This window comes from Urocitellus parryii, chromosome 2, assembly GCF_045843805.1.
Source record: "Urocitellus parryii isolate mUroPar1 chromosome 2, mUroPar1.hap1, whole genome shotgun sequence".
Classification (NCBI taxonomy): domain Eukaryota; kingdom Metazoa; phylum Chordata; class Mammalia; order Rodentia; family Sciuridae; genus Urocitellus; species Urocitellus parryii.
The window spans coordinates 66,078,759-66,094,062 of record NC_135532.1 but is presented as its reverse complement, the minus strand read 5'-3'; the positions used below and the strand labels follow the sequence as shown (position 1 = coordinate 66,094,062).

The 15,304-nt window shown below is 38.4% G+C and overlaps 1 protein-coding gene across 2 annotated transcripts in view; it reads left to right on the top strand.

The window, feature by feature from the left end:
• Positions 1-15,304, top strand: part of Klf12 (KLF transcription factor 12) — a 426,606-nt gene that overhangs the window by 304,671 nt on the left and 106,631 nt on the right. For both annotated transcript variants that reach the window (XM_026398090.2, XM_077792866.1), the window contains exon 5: positions 6,917-7,052. In XM_026398090.2, coding sequence (XP_026253875.1) covers positions 6,917-7,052 — 136 coding nt within the window. The remainder of the gene's footprint in view (positions 1-6,916; positions 7,053-15,304) is intronic.

The following is a 15,304-nucleotide window of genomic DNA, read 5'->3' as shown; positions in this document are numbered from 1 at the left end:
TTCTTGTCAAAAAGTCCTGGGTCTTAATTGATGACTACGTGTAGTCAGCTTGAACTGATGAAAGAGGAGAAGCTAGTGCCATTTATAAAGAATATTCATATTAATGTCACAGGGGATCCCCACATGTGTACCTCCAGCTGGATCTCAGGCCTGTAGCTAGAGGGATCCTTATCTTATGACGTCATTCAGATCCTGTCTTTCTTCTGCTCAGTACTTCTGGTGACTTCGCATGACATCTATGGCAAAGGTCAAAATCCATTCTCTGTGTGTCCTTTGCTCTCTGTCCGGATTCTCTACTTTCTACTTTTGTTGGTCCCAGCTCAGCCTCCTGGTAGGTCTCCCAGCAGGCACAACACACACATACCTTTGCACCTGTTGTTTGCTGCCTGAAATGCCCCTTGCCCCTCAAACACAAACAAAAGTACATCAGCTCACATCTGTAGGCCTCTCCCACTTAGTTCCTTCAGGTCCCTGCTCACATGTCACCTTTCCCAAAACTCTCTTCCTGGTCATCATCACTGACACCATCTGCCTGCCTCTCAGCAACCCTAGTCACCTTCCCTGCTTCCTCATTCTCTAGGGCACTTATCATTTTCTGATACCATATGTGTTTATCTGCATTTATTTACTGTCTCCTCTCAAAGTGAAAACAGAAAGGTTGTCCTGCTCGCTGCTCTTTAGCCAGCACCCAAGAGAATGCTTAATAGCTCAACAGTGTCTAATAATTACCTATTGACTGAATACAGAGATGAATGTTCTGATCAAGAAGTAGTGCTTAGCTGGGATTGGTGATGCACGCTTGTAATCCCAGCAGCTGGGGAGGCTGCGACAGGAGGATCGAGAGTTCAGAGCCAGCCTCAGCAAAAGCAAGGTGCTAAGCAACTCAGTGAGACCCTGTCTCTAAATAAAATACAAAATAGGGCTGGGGATGTGGCTCAGTGGGTAAGTGCCCCTGAGTTCAATCCCTGATACCCCCCACCCAAAATAAAGGTAGTATTTTATATATGATTAGTGTCTGCCTCTAGAAGTATTTTCAGTTTAGGTACTTGTAAAACTGCCTAAAACAATTAAATGATCCAGGAGATGGGGTAGAATTTGGAAACAGTGTCTTTTAAGGGTATAGGTAAAGCAGCAGTCCTATACTGTTACGGTAAAAGAGGATGCTGGTTGACTTCTAAGTGCCAGGCAGGGGACTCAGTGCTTTGTGTGCATCATCTACTTTCCTGCCCACAACAGCAATGGCAGAGGAAGAGTCTGAGGATTAGTGGTGCAAAGTCAGTTGCTGAATGTCAGATCCTTGCAAAGTGACAGGACCAGAAGTTACCCCAGGTTCTCTGATGCCAGAGCCATGTTTTCATCCTAGAGAAGCTCTGTGACTCTCCTTTGTAGAACAATTCTTGCATAAAATGTGCTGGCGGACTCTTCTACCCAAAGATGCCATGAATTTCCCCCTTGCATCTCCCCCTTCACATCCCTCCCCACCTCCCGCCTCCACTGCCTTCCTTCCTAGCATGAAGCAGCAGCTGTCCTAGAAGCTAAGTTTTCTCTAACTGGGGCATGTTTCAGCCTTGGTAGGACAAACAACTAGGGCATCTGCAAGTGCCGGGCGGCCTGTCAGTAGCTGAAAGAGGAAGAAAAGAGAGCCCAGTGACACTGAGGCTGCTGCCCACCCCTGCACCCCAGCTGCCCCCTCCCCTCCAGCCCTGATGCATGGAGAGGAAGGGAAACAGTGGCTTGGCTCCATCCCAGGGCCTTACACATGCTTGGCAAGCACTCTACAACTGAGCTACATCCCTAACCCCTCATTCCTGCTAGGAAATGTTAGTTTGTAAGTTTCAAGGTATGTTCCTAAATGTTGTTGTCTGTTTTAATGTCTTTGCACACATTTAATACAGTGACTTACGGAAAACCTTCCTTTTCCTTATGAATAGCTGAATGAGTAGGTTATCCCTAAAGAAATTAGAAGTGTTTAATCTTTTGACAGCATCGAGGTGGGGGTGAGTGGGATGGGTGTCTCAGTGGACGTGGGTGCCGTGTGTCTGTGTCAGTTTACTGTTAGGTGGGGAAGAAAGAAGTTCAAATGTGTCGTGTGTTCAAGAGAGCCAGACACGCTGAGGTTGATAGCGCACACCTGTAATCCCAGTGGCTCAGAAGGCTGAGGCAGAAGGATCCTGAGTTCAAAGCCAGCCCCAGCAACTCAGTATGGCCCTGTCTCTAAATAAAGTACAAAAAGGGCTTGGGATGTGGCTCAGTGGTTAAGTGCTCCTGGGTTCAATCTGCAATACCAAAAACAAAAAAAAAGAGTGAAACATGACATAGAACTTTGAGTGACCTGAGAGGATCTACCCATATGAGCTTCCTGTCAAGGATGAGCTTGAGAGAAGGGACAGCAGAGCTTTGTTTACCTGAGCAGTAATACCGAGTGGATGGCCCCTTGGAATCAAAAAACCCTGTTTGAGCAATAATGATGGATCAAAGATATGTCCCTAATGTCTACAAATACATTTTAAATATTCTGAATTGAAAAGTAGATGATGTACCATGTACTATATAGCTTTTCTTTTCCTTCTTATATTAATGTACCACTTAAGTTTTTGTCACTGAGGGCAGATTGCCACTTGGCAGGAGAAGAGCGTGGGTAGGCTGACAGTAACTAGCGCTGTAGTTTGTGTACATCATTACTAGAAAATCTCAGGAAGGACCTGGGAGAGTTAACATGACATCGTGATTTCATACTGCTACCCAAGAAATCACCCCAAAACTTAGTGGATTAAAATAACAATTACCTTATTTGTATATGATTCTGTGTGTCAAAAATGTGGGGTGGGTTTAGTTGGGCAGTTTTCATGCTGACCTCACAGGGGCCCTTCATGTGGCTACAGTCACCTGGTAGCTGGAACATGGCTGGTCTGACATGGCTTCCTTTTGTGACTGCTGGCTGAGATTGGCTACTCTGCCTCCAAAGCAGTCTCCTAGAGGCTTGCCCAGGCCTATTCACTTGCTGACTAGCTTCTAAAAATAGCAAGAGAGAGGGGAAGCCCAGTGTGCAAGTGGTTTTGAAGCCTCTTCTTGTGCCCCACTCCCTAATGTCCCATTGGCCACATGAAGTCATATAGTAAGCCCAGGCCTCATGAAAAGTGGCCACACCAGGACTCAGACACAGGGAGATGTGATACGTTAGATAGATCTTTATAGTAACAGTCTACCATAGCTGGGTATTTGAAAGTTGCATGTTCAAATTCAGGTGTTAGGATTCTGTGTATTTCTTCCTGGGATTTTGTCACATGGAATGAAATTCATTCAGGGTACCAGAAACCTTGAACTGCAGGGGCTGGGTTTCCCAGAACTGATCTCTTTTTCATTTAAGAGAAATAAAATCTCCAAGGTAAATGCTGAATGTTGGTAGATCATCTCCTGTTCTATTTAGGGAAGTAAATTTTTTGTTCTTGTTCTGGTTGCCCAGGTACCTTTTATATTGCCCCCCAAATAAGCACCCCAGAGAATTAGGCCTTCATACATGGGCTCAGTTGTGCAAAGACTAATGGAGGTGAACTAGGGTAGATATCCCTATTCCACATTTAATAAAAATAGAGTGGAATTATGGAAGTATGTAGATAAGCTAATCATCTGACCTAATCAGCAATGCAGATTTTAAAAAGCCTTTCTAATTACTTCCTCAGCTTGGCTGAAGGTATGGGTAAAAACAGTTTCCCAGCATGGTGGTAGCAGATGTATTTCATAATATTTGTTGAAAATATTGGAAAGAAATCCCCAATTATGATACCCTAAAAAGTACATCAAAAAGGATATCTTGTTTAACATATTTTATACTTTCAATAAGATATAAACATAATTTAGATGATCACAACTCTCACTCAAGTTATTTGAAGTGTTTCATACAGTTAGACTTGAACTTTCAGAGCCAGATTGTTTCTTGGTTCACTGCCTACATCTTTCTTGGTTTGTATTACTTATGTATGAGAACTCCAGCTGTTTGAACAAAATGACACTTCTAGAATATTCTTTTTCCTTTGGCTATTTGCTAATTAGATACCTTGGCAAAGGCATCTTTGTGTGTGATGTTGGGACAGCTTTAAATGTTGCATTGTTGACATTTACAGGCATATGTAATACCATACAATATGGTATTCATTTTCTTGGCTGGCTTTGGATAGTTAGGAACGGCTGTTAAATGAATCATTCTAGAACAGGATTGCCCAGAAAGAAACTATCTATGAATTTCTGGCTGAAATGCTTGTATCTTCCCTGAATCCTGAGCTGGATAGTCATCCTTACTTTCCATTTTGAGCTGCTCAGTGTCTTCCCAGTATGGTCATGCTTTGCTTAATGATACTTCAGTCAGTCACAGACCATGCATACAGTGGTGGTCCCACAGATTATTTTGCCTAGTGGCCTCTTAGCCGTCTTAGTTTTTGTAAGCACACTCTTTAATGTTGGTACAAGAATGAACTCGCCTAACGGTGCATTTCTCAGAATCTAGCCATGTCATTAAGTGATGCATGATAGTGTATTCTTTTAATAAAAGTTAGCTGGAGCCAGTTTCTGTTGCCTCTGGCCAGAATGAATCTTAACGATATGGTACCTTCAGTGCTATTAGAGTGACCGAGAAGTTAAGCTCTATGTTATCAGGTGGTGGTAGAACATTTTGCTTTTTCTCTCTTCTGAAGCATCTTCTCTAGGGATCAGATGGCAAATAAAGTCTTTTTGTCTTATAGTGAGTGCTACAAAGCAAACATTCAAAACCTCTCAATGGATTTCCTCCATAATTCCTGGCAGTTGGAGTGAAGGCTATATTTGAGGAAGTTATGAGGGCAGTCACATGACAGTGAATTATTCTTACTTTAGAAAAAGGCCAAAAAATATGGATGATCCAGCCTCTGATTGAATTTCTTCATTAGTGACTGAATTTAGGAGACCAGTAATTGAACTTAGTAAGGTGTAACACCTTTCTACATATAGACTCTTAGGTCTCTAGGTCAGTTTTTCAACCTGGGTACTATTGAGATTTTATACTGGTAAATTCTTCGCCATGGGAGACCAATGCTCATGTGTATTCTAGGATATTTAGCAGTATCCTTGACCCCTTGCCCACTAGATGCCTTTAGCATCCTCCCCTTCCCCACCCCCAGTTAAAACAAACTAAAATGTCTCCAGATACTGACAGTGTTTGGGGGGTTAGGGGTAGGCAAATTTGTCTTCAGTTGAAGTCTACAACCTTAGATTGTTTAGATTATTTTCTCTTTAATTCATCCAATGTGTGTTGATCCCTTGTACTGTGTAAAACACATTTTGATTTATATATATGTACCTACAGGCAGAATGTTTGTCATATACACTAAAACACACTGGTTTCAACAGAAGCCAGTTCCTTCCAATCAACTTTAATTAGGGATCTGTGGGAGCTCACTAGGTATAGCTTTTCCAGCCAGAATGTAAATATTATGTATAATCATAAGAAATTGCCTGTTTATAAGTAAAAATTAGTGAAATATCAACATTTCCATATGGTTCTATATAATGTATGATATATAGTAAAGATGCTTTTTTATCAAATGTCATTTTAACTGTGATTTTACTTTTTTTTTCTTTTTGGTACCGGGGATTGAACTCAGGCACTTGACCACTGAGCCACATTCCCAGCCCTATTTTGTATTTTATTTAGAGACAGGGTCTCACTGAGTTGCTTCACATCTCACCTGGCCATTGCTGAGGCTGGTTTTGAACTCCCGATTCTCCTGTCTCAGCCTCCTGAGCTGCTAGGATTACAGGGGTGTGCTACCATGCCCGGCCTAACCATGATTTTAAATCCATGTACCCAAACATTGTAACCATGATTTAAAGCACATTTGCTTTCCTTTTTCAGTAGTGGTGTTTTTGGAAGTCTTACATCGATGTCTTTGAGGAGAACAATCTGGACTGGATCAGGGTGGATTGAAGTTTTATATTTTAACAACACAGTTATAAACTAGTGCAGTACTTTCAGTTGAGAAAGTGTGCTTACTTGGTTCTTGAGGTGAAGGCTGATGGGAATTCTAGGCAGTCATTGCTAAAATTGTCCTACCAGAAAGAAAACAGAAATGAAATCTAATTTAAAACAGCATGGGCGAACACTACATTTTAACAGAAACCTCATTGAAAGGATCTGATGATGATGCTGGTCAACAGGGTCAGAACATCAGTTTCTTGCTTTGGCAAGTTTATAATTAGAGGAAAATCATACCTGGAAATGCCTGTTTTGAAAAGTAAATCAGAATGGAGATGAAGAGCACTTTCTAGCACATATAAACAGATATTCCGAATGCTGCCCACCTCTGCCATTTTTATGCACACAGATCTCAACGAACTGCAGTAAAGAACTGTGAGACAGCGGCTCACTCTAAACAGAAAAAGTACCTAACACTTTCATCCGTGCCAACTTTGTTCTCTTTTAAACTTACTATGAGGAGCATGAAGCAAATAATACCTCCTTTACCTCATGCTCTCTCCCTTTCAGGGAAAGTGCTAATGAGCAGTGAGGTGGCCAGAAGTCTGGCAGCAGATGCAAGGAGGAGGAGAAACCAGAGGTTGGGACCGTAGCTCATGAGCTACATAATCAGCTTTTGACCACCCGGGAGTTGTAATGTTGCAGATTTTATAGTTTCTATTCTGTCATCGCGCACTGACAGACACTCTTGGTAGCTGATGTAGGTTTGCAAATCAAATGAACAAGGGAAAAAAAAGTCAGTTGAGTGCTCAGTACATGAAATACATGGCTTTTGCTAATTCCTGTATTGTCTAGAAAATTCCATTTGTGTGATAATGCACAGAAAAGATATTCCATGCTTGATGTTGGTCCAGGGCAAGGTTAACTTCTGCACACTAATTTTAATTCATTATATATGCCTTTTTTTCCCAGCACAAATGGACCCCCGAGGCCTATCTCCCAGACAAAGTAAAAGTGACAGTGATGACGATGACCTGCCAAATGTGACCTTAGATAGCGTTAATGAAACTGGATCTACGGCCCTTTCCATAGCCAGAGCAGTCCAAGAGTAAGTATCACGTTCTCAGGATGAAATAAGAATTGCCAAGGGGATCAATGGAGGCTGGGGCGCTGTAGCATCTCCAGTTCCCCATAGCTGTCATTCTAGCTGTGAACTGGCACACTGGTCCGCATCTTTCCACTCAGCCTGTGCTCTTTGGGAGGAGATTAGGGCCAAAAAAAAAAAAATGGAGTGTCTCAAAAGAGTTGAAAGTTTGTGTTCTGAGTAGATATGAAATCTTTGTGCATCTTTCCTAATACCTCCTGCATCCTGTGTACCTTTAGTGGTGGAGGGGGGATTCTTTTTGAATGTCACTATCCGATTATCTCCTTCATTATTATGCACGTACAAAGTCAAGGGAAATAAAATGTGGCACATGTCATGATCTTGTTGTAGTAGGAAATTACAGAGGAGCTTTCCAGAAGATTTAAATTCGAAAGATAACATGTTAGCCCTTTGAAAAATAGGGCTCATGGGTCATTTTTAAAGGGCGTCTTTCTCTCTCACCCAGACCATGGGGTTAGAGCATGGGCCTTGGTTATTGAAAATAGCTGCTTTTCTATCAGTGTCAACTTTGGGAGTAGACTTGAGCCCATGCCAGTGCATTTCTCTCTTTTTTTTTTCCTATAGAATATTATTTTCAGCTTTAAATTATAAATTACAAATAAAATTATATACGTTGAGAGTTTACAATACACTGATTTGATACACGTATACATTGTGAAATGTTTTCACCATCAAGTTAATTCACAATCCATTGCCTCACATGGTTACCTTGTCTTTTGCTGAGAATGCTTAAGATCCCCTTAACAAATTTAAATTATAGAGAATTGTTAATGATAATCACCTGGCTACATATCAGATCCTCATAACTTCCTCTTGTTTTACAAGTGAAAGTTTAAACTTTTTGATCAATGCATCTTCATTTTCCCTATTTCCTCACCACCCCAGCCTCTGTCAACCACCATGTCTATTTCTGAGTTCACCGTTATTTACTTATTTATTTATCTTCGTATTTATTTATTTGTTTGTTTTGGTTTATTCATTTCTTTATTTATTTTGTATTTTTAATTTTATTTTTATTTTTCATGCATAAGTGATAGCTCTCTGATTTGCTTGGCATATCCATTTTCAGGCCACAGTATTTCATATGGCAGTATAACTGGCCTGTCTTTACTACTGTTATGAAAGTTGCATATGTATATTAAGTGATGCTGAATTTATTATTCATGTCAGTGATTTTCATTAGAGGATCAGTAAAGAATACACTGAGATGTGACCTGGAAAGCCCTAGGATGCCATCAATAGTTAATAAACCTCATTGAGGTCTGAGTACATGTGTGTAAACACTGAGAAGTGCTGGTACAGTAGATGAAGCAAAGAGACTATTCTGCAGAGAACTGTTAATTATAGATGTACTTCAGAACTTATAAGAAGATATTTTTAAAAACTGTTTTTAGAGAGAAATTGATAATCTTTGCTATAAAATTTGTAAAAATTTGGCAGGAGGTTTGCTCAAAGTTAACTTTCAATGCGTACAATTGTGTCCTTGTCTTTCAGCTCTTAACTGTCTTCTCAGTTTCTTAATGTGTATGACTGTTCCGTTGTTGATTTCTCTTTCCTCTTTTTGTTTGCTTTTATTCTTGATGTCTTCTGTCAACTCAAAAACTGTCATAACCCAAAACAAACAAACAAACAAAAAAACACAGCCTTGGCTTTCCAATACAATATCATTAACAAACTCACATACTAAATAATAAAATATCAGCCTAGCATATACATAATTAGAGGACTTGGGAAGATATCTGTTGATCTGCTTCCAGCACTTAGAACACTTTCCTAAGAGTATTAGGTTGAGAAGGATGGCTATAGGTAGCAAGATACAAAACCCTTCGGCAACTAGTTTATGTTTGTTTTTCCAAGTCAAAACTAAAGGTGTCATGGTCTAAGAAAAATTCAAAGGTGTACCTGCTTCTTCTCTGTTTGGCCACCAGTACTGTCAGGAATGAGAAGGGGAAGATGAGAAAGGACAAGGACACTTAGGAAGATTGACACTTGGGGTCATACTGTCTTGTTCCAAGCCAGCCCTCCTGTTGCAGGGCACTGACCAGACAGTAAACCCCAGGGTAAATATCACAGACTGAAGTTTTTTTCTCTTTCCCATTCAGTTCAGTCCTGCCTCATACACAACCATTATAGTTTGCATTTTTAATCCAGTGCCCTATGTTATTGAAATTAGTATGTATAGCATAAACCTTAATATGCTTGTAATTTTTTTGCTAAATGTCTAGAACTATGCATTTTACTGTTTTTTTAAATGAATTTTTATTAAATTTTGAGTTTAAAAATGTTTGCTTTGATTTGAAATGTAGAAGTTGTTAACCAAAGTTCATTTTCTCCCTAGATATGCAGATGTGTCTGTTTATAAATAAAAAGAACATGACTGGGTGGTTAGAGCAGCAACCAGATTTATGTAGGTCTATAGAGTGAGGATACTGAGCTGTATGCCTGAACTGATCGTTTCCACCATTTTCATTGATTAGCTTGATTTCCACTTATCAGCTGAGCACCAGTGAAGTCAGATATGTTGGAAGAAGTGGCTGCAAAGAGGCCCACAGATGGGCTGTCCCCTCCCTTATTTCAATATTATTGAGACTATTCAAGTCAGAAATCCTGTGTCTAGTAATTCTAACAAGGTCAACTACTAGCAATTCATACAACATCTGTTTTGGTTTGGTCTCATTTTTTTTTCCCCTGATGATAAAATAGGGTCATTACCTTTAACAACTTGACAAACGTAATTATGAATTAAGTGTTTAGAAAAAGAGGGATAAAGGCACATGGTTAGAGCAAATTATTATAATTAAGTCTAATCCTAGATCAAATAATGATGTTTTTTAAGTAGGTAAAGTTTGGCTTTGTTACCCAGAACCTCTCATTTTCAGCCCCTTCTCTTAATTCCAAACCTTCATAATCTTCATTTTTAATGCAAGTAGAATAATCCAGTTGTATTACAACAAAATATAAATAAATGAGTAATATCTGAAAGAGGGCCCTCCCTAGAGGAAGTTCTTCCTTACTGGGATCAAGTTAAAGAATAAAGATTTAGATATTATAATTTAAATAAAAGTGTGGTGGCATGGGACAGGGAGGGAGGAGGAAGAGGCCGAGGAAGCATGTCTTTCCCAGGCCAACCCTTGCAAAATTGGGGATTACATGTTACTGACTCACTCTGTATCTTACTGGCCTACTCTCTTGGATCTTGATTATAATTTTGAGAGAGGATCAAACACAATCTAAATTAGTAGCTTTAGATTTGGGATTCGGTGAGCATCCCTAATTTTAGCACCTGTTAAAGTGACCCTCTTTTTAAAGGACTATGGTCAATTACATTTAAGCTAGTTTAGCCCCTTCAGCATCTTCCTTCCATATTTTTATTATATTGCTTATGTTTTATTATATGGCTTTATTATGTGACTTTTATGAAGAGAAACAACTTGTCAATTTCTGGAAACAAATTTCCCTTTAGTACTTTTTTCTCATAAATACCCCTTGACAGGACAGATAGGGAAGCAAGTTCGATATTGCTTCCATCAGACCTGTCCTTTACCTGGCTCAAACATCACGATTTTTAATTTTTTCTATATTCAAACATCGTGGTTCTTAATTTGGAAAATAATGGTCAAAGAAGTCTAGAATCTTGGGTTTCTTTTTTCTTTCTTTCTCCCCCTTTCCCCACCCCCACCCCTGCCACGCCACCATTTTTCTTATTTGAAACTTCTGAAACAGTTAACACCCTTCTGTATTTTTCTTAATCTCCTTATGATGATTGTGTTAATACCTTTTAAATTACAGTAGATAATATTCGAGATGAGGAAGGAAAGGAAACAAATTGCTGAGAGCATATTTTTGGCAGATTTTAGGAGAACTCATATAGTTTTTATTTAATTTGCCTCATACTAGTGTTTTTATCCTGCAGAGCAAGAAACAGAGGCCCAGGGAGTTTTCTATCCTTAGGTGTCCATAGTAAGTGATGTGCACTGTTCATATCAAACTCCTTTGACTACAAACCTATAGTCCTTCATGATGGGGTGCCCACATTCCTCTGTTTTTAATGTTAAAGCTTTAAAAATGTTTGTTATAACTAGCTGAAATTAGTGTGGTGTTTTTTGTATTTCTTTTGTTTTTATTTTTTTTAGCTCTGAACTCCAACAAGCATACAACTTGTGCGATACCATTTTAGATTCTAATCTTCAAATTCATTGTTACTTTAAATGTAACCTGGTTTAGGAAGAAAGAATTCTGTCACAAATACATTCTCAGAAATAAAAAGAAGTTAAACCTTTTTTTTTTTTATCTGAAATCACAACATAATATTGAAGTGTGGGGAAATGAAATGCAAAATGAGTGCTCTTTAGGTAAACATTATTGTTACTGTTATTTCATTTTTAAAGACTATTGCTGAGAAAATAATAGGATTTCCAGAGTGTTTTAGTATAGCTTGAGTGCTCACACTTCCAAACCTCCCTGATCAACATTCTCTTTAGAACTGCTTTCTGCCTGGCTGTGTAGGGAAAAGTTGTCTGAGGGTTGAAAGGGTCCTATCATCTTATTTTCAAGATTTGAGAATGTTTGGGTCATGTCTCTTCTCTGCTGTTAAGACTGAGTCAATTGTGCTTTGAGGAAAAGTGAGGGAGAGAGGTCATGCATTTGTACTTTAAATTTTGTGAATAGGTTATTTCAGATTCTCCTAGATGCCTCCCAGACTTTTGGCATGCAAAGAGGCTGAATTTTCACTTAATAAGCCTAATAGGTGTGGGACACTTTCAAATCCCCATTTAGATCCTACAAAGAAATACTTTGTGACTCAGATCTGTTGGTGGAAGGGTAGCTCTCTAATGGTGAGGAGCATCTTTGCAGGTGTGAGGCTGCTGATGGTAAATCAGGGAAGCTACCCTCTTGCCAGGTGAGAAAGTGCTATTAGGTTGCTCTTTTTTTTTTTTTTTTTTTTTTTTTAAGAAAGTCAGGACTTACTGTGAATGAATTCGGATAAAATCTAAAGTAGATGCTTGGCCATCATCAGCCCAGAGTTCTTCTAAGCCTTTAAAAATTTTGTGAAGACTTAATAACCCAGTCTTGGGTATTTAAGAGAAAGCAGAGAATCCTTTAAAGCCATACATAGTTCCTTTTATCTGTTTTCGTGGGACAGTGTTGTTCCTTCTTTTAGTAAGAAAAATGTAATGATTAAAAGTTGTCACTTAATACTTGAATTGTTCATGGATTATCAAATTAAGTCATGTATTCATTTGACAAGTCATTCATTCATTCAACCCCGAGTTATATGGTAGATATACAGAACGAATGACTCATGGTTCCAGACCACGAGGAGCTCATTCATAGTCAAAGTACATGAGATGAAGTAAAGCCCAATGGGATAAAAAACGTGAGGTGTTACCATTAGAGAGCAGAGGGAGACCACCTAAGTCAGATGGGAGGCGATAAGGGCACAGGCATGTGGGAGCCATGTGCGAGTTCATGACGACTGTGCAGAAGTGAGGGAGGAAAGACAAAGCTGCTTAGAGAGGTAGATAGGAACTTGATCAGGAAGGACAAATTCATTCTGAAGACAGTGAGGTGCCACCAATGGCTACGAATCAGAAATGGCATGATCAGCTTTCATCATCGCACATACCAGACTCAAGGATGCTGATATGATTGTGCAGATTGAGCACTGTCTGTCCTGAAGGGTGCCATTTACATCCTCTAGGACATGAACAGTGCAACAGGGGTCTTTGGCCTCCACAATGAGACACAGGAACTTGTGGTACAAACCTTATGTATGTGACATGTATCATATATTTGACTTTCCAATTTGTTGAACTCTTCAGAGGGCAGATAACACGTCCTAGACTTCTTTTTCTCTCCCAAGGTAGGATCGTGCCTGGTCAGTTTTTAAAGACTAGAAAAAGCATCAAGTAGAGTAGACAACCACCGGTCTCATGTGCTTGTTTTGTAGGAGAGGGCAGGAGGAGACAGACAATAAGCATGTAATCACAATATGTATCTGAAGAAGGGAAGTGTTATACAGGTAGAAGGAGGAGAAGATGGGCCAGGTTCCTGTTTCATGTAAGTTATTTAGACATGATCAATGATATGTGAGACCCAGAGAGGTATGAGATCAAACCACACAGGTACCTAAAGGATGGGCATCCCAGGTGACACAGGCAGAGGTCCCAAGGCAGGAGCACTCTGGAGTGAATAAGTGAACAAATTTGGTGACCAACTCGAGAACCTGAATCTTGATTTCACTTTATAGAGGAAACTGAGCTCCATGTCCCTAGGAGAGGCAATCAGGATTGAATCTATTTACTCATACAGACCACTATAAAATTTCTCTTATTTGAAGGGAATTTGCACATAGTTGTTTAACTTCCTCATCCCCCAGGTCATGTAAAACAACTGTCTTTTAAAACACTTATTTACTTTGTATACTTCTTTTAGAAGGCATCTACAAGTTAGTTCAACTTGTAGACAATTTGTTAAAGTACTTAAGTTGTTTCAAAAAAAAAAAAACACCTACCACATATGTGCAAGGAAAAATGTCCATACTATTGTGAATGTAATTATTAATTAAAGTAATAGTGTTTCTATCAGTTTATTCCTACCCAGTGGTTTTATCAAGTGTATCATTTTTTTCCCTTAACAATGCATATTTATTCCCCCTGACGAGTTAAAACTGACAACTATACTGGATAGTTCTGCACATACTGTTATCTCCTATTAACCTTTAGGTACTTTTATTACTAAAATTGATACAACTTTAATTCAAAGTGAGAGCTTATCCTTAGAATTCTTTTGCATGAACTTTAATGATCATTAAAAGATATCATATGAAGACTGCTGAACAGATGTTGCTGTTTTGAGAGTAACTTGTGTGTCTTGTGTTTATGATTGGCATTTTATACTCTATGCATAATGCTTAAGAATCTATTTGACACGCCCATTCTGTAGATTGTGTTTTAGTCTCCCTAGCCATTTGGAAATCACTGGCTTAACTGAATGTTGATTCATTTTTTTTTTTTTAACTGCCATGCCTTGTTCTGTTTTCAGTTTTTTACTTCTTTATAATCAATTTAAAAATTGAAATCAACTTTTCAAAAACAAAGTTTTTGATTTTTAAGTAGGGGGCTTTAAAGTTACATCATGGATATAATTAATGAGCTTTTTTAAATACAGACTATTTTTTCTAATTTTATATTATATTTAAAACTTAAAGTTATTAATTTTTGAAGTTTTTAATATTTTTATTCAGAATTTGTATTTCTTTTTTTGAAGATTGTCTGTTCATGTCTCTTTCCCATTTCCCCATTGTATTTTTTTCCTTATTTATTTAAAGTTACATTTTATGTTGGTCATTAATCCTTTGTCATGCATATTTCAAATAAGTGTTTTTCCTAAAAAAAATAAAAATAAAAAAAAATCCAGTACTGCAGAAAATTGGAACCATTTAGTGCCAGAACCACTTAGTGACACAATTCCCAGTGCTCATGTGATTCTTAAAGTTAGTAATTTTTAAGAACTCTAAAATGTGATGGTATTTCATGTGGTCATACAACATATTCCAAACTGATTGCCTATATTAATTTGCTTGCTTCATACTGCTTTTTCTTGCCAGATGTTCTACTTCTAATCATTTTGCAAACTTATTTACACCATTTATATTTCTTACATATATACTCTTAATTGGTATAACTGGTGAGGGAAGGTAGTCATTTCTCATGCATTTTTGATGTGTGTTGACACAAATATTCAGTGATAATGTTGAAATATTAATAAGCCTTATGACAGGTTCCCAGAACCATTCATCACTGTTTCATTTAGTCAAAGCACACAGGAGGAAAACAAAACAGTATTATGTTTGAAATTAACCCAGTTCACCAGAATGCAGTTTCTTTTATTTTTTAGTCAAATGCTCTGAACCCTCTCTTCTTCTTACTTAACATGAGTTATAACCATTGTACCATTATTTTCCCTTACTTTATATCATTTTTCCATACACTTAAATCTCATTGAATACATGCATCAAATAGAAGTATGAAATTGAGGGATACCCTTTCAGGGAGATCCTGCAGCAAGCTGAGAAGTCTGATATAGACAGAAAAAGAAAGATAGCTTAAAGAAGAGTGAATCCTCCACGTTTACTTGGTCATCTGAAGCAATACTTTACCATCTCTTTTGATAATCACATAGCCAAGTGTAGT